Source organism: Lepidochelys kempii, chromosome 10 (assembly GCF_965140265.1).
Source record: "Lepidochelys kempii isolate rLepKem1 chromosome 10, rLepKem1.hap2, whole genome shotgun sequence".
In the NCBI taxonomy this organism is placed as follows: Eukaryota; Metazoa; Chordata; order Testudines; family Cheloniidae; genus Lepidochelys; species Lepidochelys kempii.
In genome coordinates this window covers 52,390,049-52,403,173 of record NC_133265.1, presented here as the reverse complement: position 1 = coordinate 52,403,173, position 13,125 = coordinate 52,390,049, and the positions used below count along the sequence as shown (strand labels likewise).

Here is a 13,125-nt window from a genome sequence, read left to right as displayed (position 1 = left end):
GTTCTCCAAAGAGTCTCGGGAGACACATTAGAGAGCCACAGTCTGAGCATCACTGCTCTAGATGGAAAAGATGTGTGATATTAAATAGTCATCTCCATCCTCTTGCCCATGCATGGTGGTTCTTTATATACCAAATAAACCTGCTATTCTCTTTATGGGAATGTCCACTGTTTTAAATGAATTAAGTGATATGGTTTCTACTGTTTCCTTTGGAAGACTTTAATAGACCTTTAATAGACCACCATTTAATAGACCTCACATTTAGAAAGTCTCTCTTGATATTCGGCCTACCTTTCCTTAGTGTCATCCTGTTTCTTGTTTATGTTTTTGTAACCAAAATAAGGAAGAGGAATTACTTGGATGTTTCCAGGCTTCAAATATTAGTTGTCCATTATCCATTTAGTCAATGTTTTTCTGAATTAGACATAAACATCTTTTTAGCTACATTATATTTTTAGGTACTACTGATTTTTCCTCCTAAGCCAGTCAGTGCAGAAAATTAAGCATTTTTATAGATTTTCAGAGAAGTTCTTTCACTTTTAATGTCTTTCCATTTCTGTGCTATGCAGAACTGTGCGCTATATTCTACATGCTATTTCATGCTATGCTACTCTGAAACCGGAATATTCTACATGCTGTTTCAGCAGTGCGCGATGGATTGCTATTTATCTGTTGTGATATCTTACCTTGAAGTAAGCAGGTCCAAAGTCGTACTGGCTTCCTTGCCAACAGCTGTGATAGATTCTCCATAAGAGGCAATTTTTAAATCAAGATAGGATATTTTTCTAAAAGATAGATTCTATCTCAATGGGATTTAATTTAGGGAAGTCCTATAACCTCTGTTACAGAGAAGGACAGTCTGGCCTCAGAATATTTTAATCTTTTAGGAGATTTAAAGCCTGCTCCTTCTTGGTTACTTCTAGAGTGGAACCAAGACCTTTCATGTTGTATTGGTTCTTAAACTTTTGCATTGGTGATCTCTTTCACACAGCAAGCCTCTGAGTGCGACCCCCTTATACATTTAAAACACTTTTTTAAAATATTTAACACTATTATAAATCCTGGAGGCAAAGCAGCATTTGGGGGTGGAGACTGACAATTTGTGACCCCCCACATAATAACCTCATGACCCCTTAAGGGTCATGACCCCCAGTTTAAGAACCCCTAGATGATCCACAAAATGAGAGGTGCACTGTCAAATTTTCATTTTATGTTGTAGATTTTACATAGTAAAATCTCATTTGCTTTGGTGAGTTGTGTCTCAGCCGGTAGTGGAAGGTCTTCAGCAACACAACAGTGAATTAGTTGAGTAATTTGGGGAAAGGATGAGACTACATGAGGTTTTGAAGAACCTCTCAGTACAGGAAAAAAGTCAAACCAGAATAAACTAGCTCAGTATAAATCACCAGTGGAATTGGTCTTGAAGTACTGCAGTGAAATATATACAATGTATTGATTCCATTTAACCCCTATTGGACAACTTCTGTCAAACTGTTTTTGATAGTCAATTGAGAAACTGTTTATTCTTCCATTTAAATGTTGTTTATAAGAACCAGTTCTGTTTCTATACTTATTATGTGCTTGAATCTATTGACGCTCACTTATCTTAAGAGTATAAGCGTGTGATATGGCCACTTCACTCCCTTACAGACCTGCTTATTCATGATAGAATAGCAGACTATATCCTGAAGCAATATTAGCCCTTCAGCAAAATATAGGATCTTAAAAAATGTTTCTGAATCATTCAGGTCTTTCTTTTCTGGGATAAGACTTAAATGAGGCTTTCAGAGAAATTTGTTTGTTCCTTCATAGAGCCAGTAACTGTCTGAAAGGTTCAAAAATACAGACTGTCTATCTGAGATCAAATAAATCTCTTCTGATATTCCAGGTGCAATACCATTCTACTCTGTTTTCTGTTGTCTGCAACCAAAGATGAGAGATTCCAGCGTTTAATTACAGATCCTTCCCCATGTGGTGGAGGAGACTGTCTTGGTTTATGCCCTTAAGTACTGTCTGACTTCCATGTCAGTTTTGAAAACAATTGGATCTGATGTCAGAGTCTCACACACAAAGTTGAGAACATCTGAGAGGGAAGCATTGCTATATTGCAGCGTTCACAGCTGAAGAAGAGATAGAATAGCTTAGGAGACATTGGAATGAACTATATTTCATGCAAATCTGAAGGATTATGAAGTTGTGCTATTCAGATTATGCTCAAAAAACAGCTAAAGATCTCCTTGATGTTAATTAGAGAGGGATGTTGTGTCCTCTCAGAAACTGGATTACAAGCTTTTCATCATCTCTGTTGTCTTAGGTTACGCAACTGGCGAGTTACTTTGAACCCCTGATTTTAGCTGCAGTTGGTGTGGCATCCAAGATGCTAGATCATCAGCAACAGATGACTGTCCTGGACCAGACAAAGACACTAGCAGAATCTGCCCTCCAGATGCTGTATGCAGCCAAAGAAGGAGGAGGAAATCCCAAGGTATAGTACATGTGTGTAATGAAATGGGAGCGGTCATTAGAAATAGTCATCTGAAATGAATCCTGCAGTGTTAGAGTGGAATCTGGAAAGTAACAGTGGACAATAGGATTGTATGTTAATTATCAGATATTTTATTTTCTCATAATGGTGACTCACAGATAAGCCCTTCTGCAAGTTTGTTGTTTTCCTAAGGATTTAAGTCTTTGTTGTTTTCCTTTCAATTGTGAAAAATAGCAGCAAGCTAAGATCACTCGGGGCAAACTATATTCTGACTGCTGTGTGAAGTATTATGAATAATATTCTAAGCATGCACACAGAGTTTTAGTTGCATATGATATAGAAAAATGCATGTATATACATTAAGCATTCATCTTTAGTGTATACTAGCCTGCTTTAACTTTTTCATTAATTTATTTAATTACCGCCATAATTGTCATGGTAAAGGACAGGAAAATAGAATTTTGTGCTTGGTTTCCAAGTATTTGACAGTTTTGCAAAGCTGTTGTAAGTTAACAGTATATTAAGACCTCCAGAAAAATGTATAGGAAATAAGTCTTTCACACATTAGATGTTAGGTGAACTGATGAATAACTTAAAGATTTTGCCTCATTTATGCTTTTGGTAGAAGAAAAGGAATAACTTGATTTATAAAATGGCTCCCCAAGTATCTGGAAAAAACCCTAAGTACTTTTTTAAGGATCAGGAAATAAAGAATACATAGTAACAGAGCCAAATATAATGTCCATTTTATTTAGAGGTGATTAGAATATGACAGTGCTTGCTCAATATATGAACTAAAAAATGCCTCCAGTTTTCCAGTGTTGGAGTTACTAATGGTACAGCATGTCACTACTGATTTACAGCAGATAACAAACAGGATGGACACAAATTATCACTGTGTACTCCCCCCACCCACCCCCAATATATATATTTGGTTGAAAATATAATTTTAAAAATCTTATTGCTTAACAAGATCCCTGAACAAAACAGTCCATGCATGCTGTGTGAAGGTGCTTCTGTGGTTAACAGGGCAGAGAGAAGGGATGGCTTGGAGATACAAGCATCAGGTTTGGAACACTTAATCAAATCTTCGAATCCTGACAGGGTCAATTCAGCCCATCCTTTTGAATAGTCAGTAAAATACTCTTTACTGTACAGGCAGTCCTCAGACTTACGACACAATTGGTTCCTGAAAATTACGTCGTAACTTGGAACTGCAGTCCACTCCATTGTGGGACCAATTGTCGTAAGTCAAATCAGGGTGTCAATTCAGAAGCGTCGTAAGTGCTGTTCGTCGTAAGTCGAACGTCGTAAAGTTGAGGACTGCCTGTAGTTTATGCTTGGGGATGTGTGAGGGCATGGGGCATTGGTATGCTCAAGACCTTAAAAGCCAGTCTGGTTAGTTTTGAAATTCCTGGGTACTAATTGCAAGAGCATGTCCTTGGCCAGAATAACTTGTATTTTTACCTTCTGCCTCTGCTGTTCTTTGGGTTGTGTCCTGCCTTCTTTGGCTAGCTGCTTCTTTCCAGCCTCATGAAGGGTTTGCATTTCCATGGTGTGTTCTGCATGTGGTTTAGGAAGAATCCCATGCCTAACTGGTGCATGTAAATTGTTTTTGAACTCCGAGGCTTTCAAATGGTGATAGGGCTGAGGGATTTAGAACAATGTATTATAAAATTGTATCTCATTTAGAAAGCAGTTGGGTAACTAAAACTACTTTACACATAGGCTAACACACTAATACCCATTTAGAGATGGTCAGGTGCAAAAAGGTTTCCTTTGTATCTGAGCCAAAGCTCATTGAAATCAACAGAAGGATTCTGTTTGATTTCAGTGAATTCTGGTTCAGGTTCCTTATCTGGAGTGATGACGGTCAATAAACACAACTGAAGTTGGTAGGATTTTTTGAGCTTTCCAAGTGCGAGAAACTTGTTTTGGAGTGTTTTTTTTCCACTGTCCATATTCTGGAGAGGAATTCGTACACCACAAGAGTTTTGTCCTTGCATGGGTTCCTCTACTGCCCATACTTACTCCTGGGGGAATTCTGCGCGAGTGCGCATGCATAGAAATGGTCTCCCGCAAGTTTCTTTGTTTCCCCGCAGAAAAAATGACTTTCTGATGGGGAAGCAAAGGGAACCCACGAGCAGTCATGTGACCCTCCCCAGCAGTAAGTTTCGGGTGCCCAGAGCAGCCAGCAGAGAGGTAAATCACTGTGTGGCAGGGAGCATGACTGGGGAAGATCCGGCTGGTGGCTCCTATCCTGCGCTGTTCTCAGCTGTTAGTCCCGGCTGGGCTGGGGAGGACGGAACTTTCTCTTCCCCTGCACGGCATCCAGGGCTGTGTCAGACCCACCCCCAGATTTCTCCCCCAGTTGTAGGAAGCTCTGCAAACTCCCTTCCTCCCTCCCCCCGAGCCCGCGCTTCCTGCATCCATTGCTTCTCAGCTGGAGGGGGAGGGATCACTGTACAGGGAGCTACTTCCCCATCTACACAATCCCCATGCATCCAGTCCCCTCATACCCAGACCCTCCCGGTGAGCCTCACTGCCCCGCACCCAGAACACCCCCCGCAACGAGCCCCACTCCCCCTGTACCTGGACCACCCCAACGAGCCACCTGGATCCCCACCCTAGTGAGTCCCAACCAGCTGCACTTGGATCTCCACCCCAATGACCCCCATTCCCCCAGCATCTGGAGCCCCTCCACTGAACCCCCCCACACCCAGACCTACTTGCTGAGTTCTACCCCTCCACACCCAGAACACACCCCCTCCCAGCCCCAACCACCTTCACTTGGATGGACCCCCCTCGCAGAGTCACATTACCGGTGCACCCAGAACCCTCCAACAAGCCCCTATGCATCCAGATCCCCCCTGCACCTGGATCCCTCACTGAGCCTCCCAGACCCAGATTGCCCCACAAAGAACCCTCTCAACCCACACCTGGATCCCCCAGCACTTGGATCCTGGCTTACTGAGCCTGCCTACCCACACCTGGTGCACCTGTCATGGAGGGGCAGGGCCCTGGGATGTTTCTGGGGCAGGTCCGGTCCTTGCATTGTGTCATGGTTGAGTGAAGCCTCACCACTGAGTCCGTGTCCTGGAGGGGGAGCTCTGCACAGTGATCTCCTACCTCTGTGCAGCCAGTGGCCTGTGCTCCCAACGCCATGCTGGAGCCTCCACGTTTATTTGACAAACAAAATTTGCAGAATTTTTTTTTTTTTTGGCGCAGAATGCCCTCAGGAGTACCATACTTCAGGAAGAAGTCTCAGATGACATGGGACCAATGTTACTTCATGGTGGGCACTAGCCTCCAGAGATACTTGCCTTTTGGGCTGAGCAATAGTGTGGGGAGTTTTCCTCCAGTGTAGTGCAGAATAGGATGGGCCTTAGGTTTGCTAATACCCATTGTCTGTTGGAGGCAATGGCACCTACCCTTGTCTGTCAGGTGACCCTTTCTGGATGAATCCACAAAATGGGATTGCCACCTGCAGAATGATTTAATGGAGGCATCTAAATATCTCTTGAATGTTAACTTCTGGCCATTTCCAATCTGAGCTGGATTCTGAACAAAGGCATTGAGGTGAAAGCTGCTTATTGCGTTCCCATTCCATGGAGCCATTCTGTCCATATGTAAGTCGTCTTTCCTTGCACTGTTGAGCTGCCTGCTCTTGAGCACTCCCTTTAAGAATGTTTTCTCAGTGAGACTTCAGAAGTTGATTGAGTCCAGTTGGTGTCCTCAGGTTTGTCTGCTACCAGCTCTTCTTTCCGAGCAACTGCAGTTGCACAGTTTAATCCTAACACTTTTGTCCCATCTGTACTCACTCACACATTCATGCAGTCTGAATTGTTCATAGTACTTCAAAAAAAAAAAAAAGTGCAACACCGCTATGGTATTTAAATAAATCGGATAGTGATTGTATGTTTCAACTTATATTATCTAAATCCCACAGTGTGTTTTAAAAAGTGGTAGCGAGCATGTTTGGCTGTTGGCTTGTTTCTTCTTCAGGGTTTGCTCTGATTGCCTATTGCCTCATCTTGTTCAGTAAACACTGACTTCCTTCATTCCCCTCCTCCACTTCTTCTTGATTAATGAATTAGGCATTATGATTGACATAGAATAATGCAGTATCACAGACCTAGGATATAGGGCAGAGATGATAGGCAAATACAAACGCTGTATCCTCAATTGTTGGCAATATCAAAGAACATCAGGGCTGATATTTAATGACTCCTGCAAGAGTTAATTTAGAACTTAATGCTTAAAAAAATACTGCATTAGCTTGAGTATGTCCAATGGCAGTGCCACCAGGTGAGCCAATACTTGCATACATAAGCTTTTATACTTCACTTTGCCACATGCACGCAAGTCTATTGTGTAGCCTGGAAAAGACTTCTGATCAATGCAGCCATTGTTTACCTTTTCTGCTGCTTGCGCTTGGCTGCTCAGTTTACATTTGTATAGTAGAGTGAACAAAGATGGTTCCATCTGTTCTGAAGATGCCTGACAAGGAAACCTTTTCTGAAGCTTGTTGCGTCACTGAAATGAAATACAGAGGAGGAACAAATGTAATAAATAAAGAACTGCTGCTTGATAATTCATTCAAACCAAGCAGAGCTTTCAGCTTTAAATTTTATATATTTTTAATTGTTTTGTTTCCCTACAAGATACTTAATCTCTTCAGTGTGCACAATACCTAGATGTTGTATCTGTCACTGAAGGTTTGCCTAAAAATAACTGAAGCACAGGAAGGAAGATGATACCAGCAAAAATGCAAAGGGAAATGATGGAGGATGAAGGCTGAACTACATATGCATGAAGCTCCTCACTGGACTTAACTAAATCATCTGAGCTATGTTGCTTGTGTTCAGAAATCAAACTTTGTCACCTTATTCCCTTTATGTAAAAGAAATTTCTTCATTATCTTTGGGCTGTTTGGGGGAAAGGGGTGGGGGGGGGCTATATTTTCCCTTGAAACATTTTTACCAGTGCCATTAGCTTTCCCAGGAGTATGCATGCATGAAGAGGAGATGAGAGCACAATTCATTTATGCGTGCTTTGTAAGGAGGTATTGATATTTCTGCCAGCTTCAGCTCGTGTGTTTGGGCTGGGGTAATAGCCTATGGAGAGTTGAAAATTCAAGGTGTACAGGTCTCTCTGGAAAATATCTCAAACTGAAGAAAAAAATTAATGTGGATTCAGCTGAAAGAATTGCAGGGCCAAGAAAGACTAGCTCATTCCCTTTGGTCCCTGTGTTAGCAGTAGATCAACAGGCATATTGCTATGCCTCATCACAAGCATATACATTAAGCTGTTTATAATAGCAATGGGTTGTGTGAATTACTCATCTGATATACTATATTAAGTGGAGCTGGTCAAAGTAGGTGATCACGGAAATGTAGTCCCTTTTTTGTACTTCAAATTTTGAGTCTTTTTTAAGTTCTAACAATAATCTGGTCCAAAGCACATTCAACCCAGTTAATACTGTTTCTGAAACATGCCTAACTGTTATAACATACTCTTCTTAAACCTAATAGTAAATTGCTCTCATTTTCTTAATTTGTCAGTAAAATTTGTCAAAGCAGTTGATGATCCAACAGTGTTGAAGAATGAGGTTAGTAAGGAGTTTTTCTGAAATGTTTCTTTTGGACGAGAAAGCTGCCTGTCCTGCCCTGACTATTACCTATGGTGTTTTGAACCAAGATAATTTAAAGTGTATTGAGTCCTGTTCATCAACTCTACTTGACCTCAGTGTGGCCAATACTATAAACCTTGGGTACCTTGAGCAAGGAATCATTTTTGTCCCCTTCCCTCCCTCTCTTCGTTTGAAACCTCCCCTTTTAACTGCTCGTCTTTCACCTTTGGTTGAAGCTTTACAACTTCCATAGATTGTGGGGCGTGCTCCAGGCCTTATCCCCAGCTCTCTTCCATATTTCTTTTATCCCTCTAGGTCACCTTGTTGTTAGCTTAAAGGCTTAGCCTTATCTTGGCTGTCTTCACTCTATCAGCTCCTGGCTATAACTTAAACTCACACTGAACTTCTCCTTGGTAAAAAATTTTGTGTGTGTTGCGCTTGCTCTTTCTTTCTCTCTGACCCGGAGTCACTTCCGTTGTTTAAATCTTGCCTTAAAACTTCCTGTTCTCTTCAATTTATAAGTGACTGAAAAGCATGTTGTGACGGGTTGGATCACAGAAATCCCCTGGGGAGCTGCCACCTGATGTGCCAAGGCTATTTCTGCCCCTGCTTTCCTGCCCTGTCAGCTTAGGACTTCAGTGCTCTGCCTGGTTTGAGCCAGACCCGCTAGCCTGCTGCAAACCCAGACCCAGGTCTGAACCACGTCCCCTAACAGCTGTGGGCTTAACTGAAAGCAGCTTACAGAAGTGTTCCTGTCTTCAACACTCAGATGCCCAACTCCCAATGGGGTCCAAACCCTAAATAAATCTGTTTTACCCTGTATATTGTTCACCTTCTATAACACTGATAGAGAGAGATGCACAGCTGTTTTGCCCCCCCCCCCCCAAGTATTAATACATACACTGGGTTAATTTATAAGTAAAAAGTGATTTTATTAAATACAGAAAGTAGGATTTAAGTGGTTCCAAGTAGTAACAGACAGAACAAAGTGAATTACCAAGCAAAATAGAATAGAACACGCAAGTCTATATCTAATCAAACTGAATACAGATAAAATCTCACCCTCAGATGTTTCAATAATTTTCTTTCACAGACTAGTCACCTTCCTAGTCGGGGCACAATCCTTTCCCTGGTACAGCCCTTATTCCAGCTCAGGTGGTAGCTAGGGGATTTCTCATGATGGCTCCTCCTTTGTTCTGTTCCACCCCCTTATCTGGCTTTGGCACAAGGTGGGAATCCTTTGTCTCTCTGGGTCGGTCCCCCCCCCACACTCCCTCCCTGCCCCCGGCTGTCCCTGTCCCCAGTGGAAAAGCACCAGGTTTAAGATGGATTTCAGTACCAGGTGACATGGTCACATTTCCTGTGAGACTCCAAGCCTTCATTCCTCCCAGCCTGACTCACAGGAGGGCCTGCCTGAAAACAGCCATCCACAGTCAATTGTCCTGGCTGATGGGAGCCATCAAGATTCCCAACCACCATTAATGGCCCACGCTTTGCATAATTACAGTAGGCCCTCAGAGTTATATTTCATATTTCTAGTTTCAGATACAAGAGTGATATATTTATACAAATAGGATGACCACACTCAGTATATTATAAGCTTTGTAATGATACCATACAAAAGACCTTTTGCATGAAGCATATTCCAGTTATATTATATTCACACTCATTAGCATATTTTTATAAAATCATATAGAGTGCGTCACACATGTAATCCTGTTCTGGGCAGGAGATGCTATAGAAAAATGAAATTTAGAAATGCCCACATTAAAGGAAAGCGTGTTCTCCTCTCCATATTTTCTCTTGTTTTCTTAAGTTCTTTGTGTAAAAACAAAAGTGTGGTTTCTACCTGGATTTTCAGTTTTCACTGATTATATGGTTCAATTGAATAGCAAACAAGCTTGTTGATGTAGACCCTAATCATATGAGATGAGGGTTTTTGATTATAGAACTCTGGATTAATTACCTGTGTCAAGAAAGATGGCTATGGAAGAATCTCTCAAGAGTCTTAATTCCTACCTAGTGCTTTGTTAATTGCACATGTGTGGGATGCGTTCCAAACCCAGTATGTGCAAAATGTTCTTCCTTTCTGCTTATGCATTAATCTAATTTTCAGGTCGTGTGGCATAAACAGACTATATTGAAAGACTAGGTGCCCTACTGCCTTTCTGGCAGGGACCTTAGCAATGCAGTTTTCAATGTCCTAAATGTTGTTTAAAATTATCCCTGCTAAGTGGCTTCCATTGCTTTCGTCAGGTATATAATCGGTAAAGATTAAGCACATTTGACCCATACAGCTACCATTTATGACAAGGCCTTTTCTGAACCAGTTTAAAACTGGAATGATCTGTTGCCTTTCTTTAGCTTCATTTCCACTGCATTTACATGGTGATCATTTTCCTTAATCTGTTGTCAGGGAAAAGGGCTTGCTCTGTTTTAAACTACTCTGAATTTAGGGTATATTGAGTGAGTGAGGCATGGTCTTGTTTAAAGAGGCATTCTCATTCATATGAGATTGATATGTATCATGAATCAGTCTCTTTCCTGTTTAGCTTGAAATGAGATTTTCAAAGAGATGTGGTTAAAATCGCCACGAGGTGTTGCCATAATAAGCATTGCTTGCAGAACAAATGACTACTCCTGCAGAGATGAGTCCTTAATATTATCTCTCTTCTCTTACTGTCCCCTGTACAGGCATCTCACACTCATGATGCAATCACAGAGGCTGCTCAGCTGATGAAGGAGGCAGTGGATGATATAATGGTTACATTGAATGAAGCTGCCAGTGAAGTGGGCATGGTTGGAGGTATGGTAGACTCAATAGCTGAGGCCATGAGCAAGGTGAGTACTGGGTACGTAGCAACCCCAGATTACATGGAAGGAAAGTAATGGTTATTCTAGATGATACTGGCAACAATTGCTTCACATTTAATATACGTTCCATTGTACCACTGAAGTAGTTCAGAGAGCTGAATGCTAAATGTTCCTTAAATGGCCAGTGCTAAGTCAGTTCAGCTTTCTGTGCTGATGGAACCTGTTGTGTTGATATTGATCATAAAGGCCTGAAGAGTTTCTAAACTCTTTCACTATCCTGCATTAAAGTAAGAGGTGGGTTGGGCATGGTTTTTAAACAAAGTCCTTGCTTTTACTCAGTTACTTGGCAAACACTCAAAAAGCATTCATTCAAATTGAAAGTTTATTGATTAAACACCAGAAAGAACAAGAAATGAAAACAAGCATTTGTATTGAAACTGTGCTTGAGTGATTATGGAAACAAACTTAATCAGACCTTATCAAAGCCTCTCTCTCCTTTTGCAGTCAAAATATCAGTGTCTCTTATTTTCCGAGATGAAAAGGAAAAGATTCTTTGATGAAAAGGAAAAGGTTAATTTTATCCTCAGTCCTGATCTGAAGAGCAATCACTTGTCCTGTTCTTAACAAACAGACAGACACAAGGTGAAGGAGTGACAGGATAAAAAAGATGGGTGAAATAGGCTTTGGCTGATGTTTCTGGAACACTGTTTAGTTACGAGTGGATGCTTTTGCCGGCAAGTGAACCATGACACCTACGGCTTGGACACTGGTTAGTTACAGTCTGGTCAGGGCCATCATTTGGTTGCAGCCTTTCTCTTTAGACAAGACAGGTTTGTTTGAATGTAATAAGATTGACTTCAGGATTTGATGCAAAGCCAGGAGAATGAGATAGGATAGGAGGAACAAAATAGTGGGACAGAAGATAACAAGGGAATGCAATACAGGATCCTACGTGGCTTTGCAGTGCTGGTAAATAGATATTCCCCCCAGGTGGGCTGAGGACGGGATGTCCTAGTAATATGATGACTTTCAGCACTCACAGGTGAAAACAAAGTTACTTAAACAAGAGCAAGGCCAGCTGGCTTTCCTTGTGGAAGAAAGTCTGTCAGTCTGGTTTGTTCCTTCTGTCTGGGAAACAGGGAAGATGTGATGAGACAAGATGAGCTGAGATGCGGATGAGAGAGAAGGTGTTTTTTTGTTTTGTTTTTTTTTCAGTCTCTTTTTAATAACCCAAAAAGGGGAAAAGTGGGCAGCATAGTTCATTCACCTCATTATTTTGTCCACCAATTAGGCCTAATGTCTGTCTCACTCGTTTTGTTACATTAACTTCCAGCTCCACATCATCTGTTTTTAACGGGTATAATTTCAGCAGTCGTTGGATTATAGCGACATGGCCTTTTTTGTTTAGACTGACCCAGTTTCTCTGTTTCATTCTCTTGCACCTGTTTAAAACATTCAGTATTGTAAACAACATGATCAGTTTTTCATGGTTGTTGTAACACATTACAGACTTTCAAATGCTTTTTACAGTTGAGGTTAGGGTGACTTTGTAGGTCCAGCAATCACAACAAACCCTACTGTATGAAACCATAAAACTAGGAGATTATTAGCATTAATTGCAAAATAGCACCGATGCACATGATGGAACTTGCACTTTCAGTAGACACAAAATCATTCCCTTTTGATCGCACTGGTTGGGTAGGGTTATTTTGGAGACCTATTCCATTGAGTGGTGTGCCAGTATTTAAGAAAACAGTCAAAAATTAGACCTTTCAATTTTTTGGTCTTGCAAATGGTTTAAACTGCCTTGAAAATGAACACTGGAGTAATATTGGGTTAGCATTACAACATAGGTTTTTTTCCTCATGAAGTGACTCTCCTTTCTTAGACTTAGACTGGGTCTTGTTTTCTCTTATTTGATAAAGATAACAATATACATAACAAGTTTCTGAAATGACAGGTGATAGAAACATTTCTGAGATTCAAATTAAAAAGAAAGCGTGCTCTAAAGAGGAAATAACTGTTTTCAGATATCTCTGCGTACTGGTTGATGGCATGGTATCCCAGTGCTTCAGTTGGCTGGAGACATAGTGCTGGGCTGCTTGATTTAATCGCATACAGAAGAGTCATTTTAGATGGCATCTGCTTTAAATGACGTTTGCAGCCTGTAATTTTCAGTTTTTGCTTTGACCAT

General features: G+C 41.2%; 1 protein-coding gene across 3 annotated transcripts in view; it reads left to right on the top strand.

Moving 5' to 3' along the window:
- The window catches only part of TLN2 (talin 2), a 346,170-nt gene that overhangs the window by 266,951 nt on the left and 66,094 nt on the right, over positions 1 to 13,125 (top strand). For all 3 annotated transcript variants that reach the window (XM_073303618.1, XM_073303619.1, XM_073303617.1), the window contains 2 exons: positions 2,315 to 2,485; positions 10,812 to 10,958. In XM_073303618.1, the coding sequence (XP_073159719.1) occupies positions 2,315 to 2,485; positions 10,812 to 10,958 (318 nt within the window). The remainder of the gene's footprint in view (positions 1 to 2,314; positions 2,486 to 10,811; positions 10,959 to 13,125) is intronic.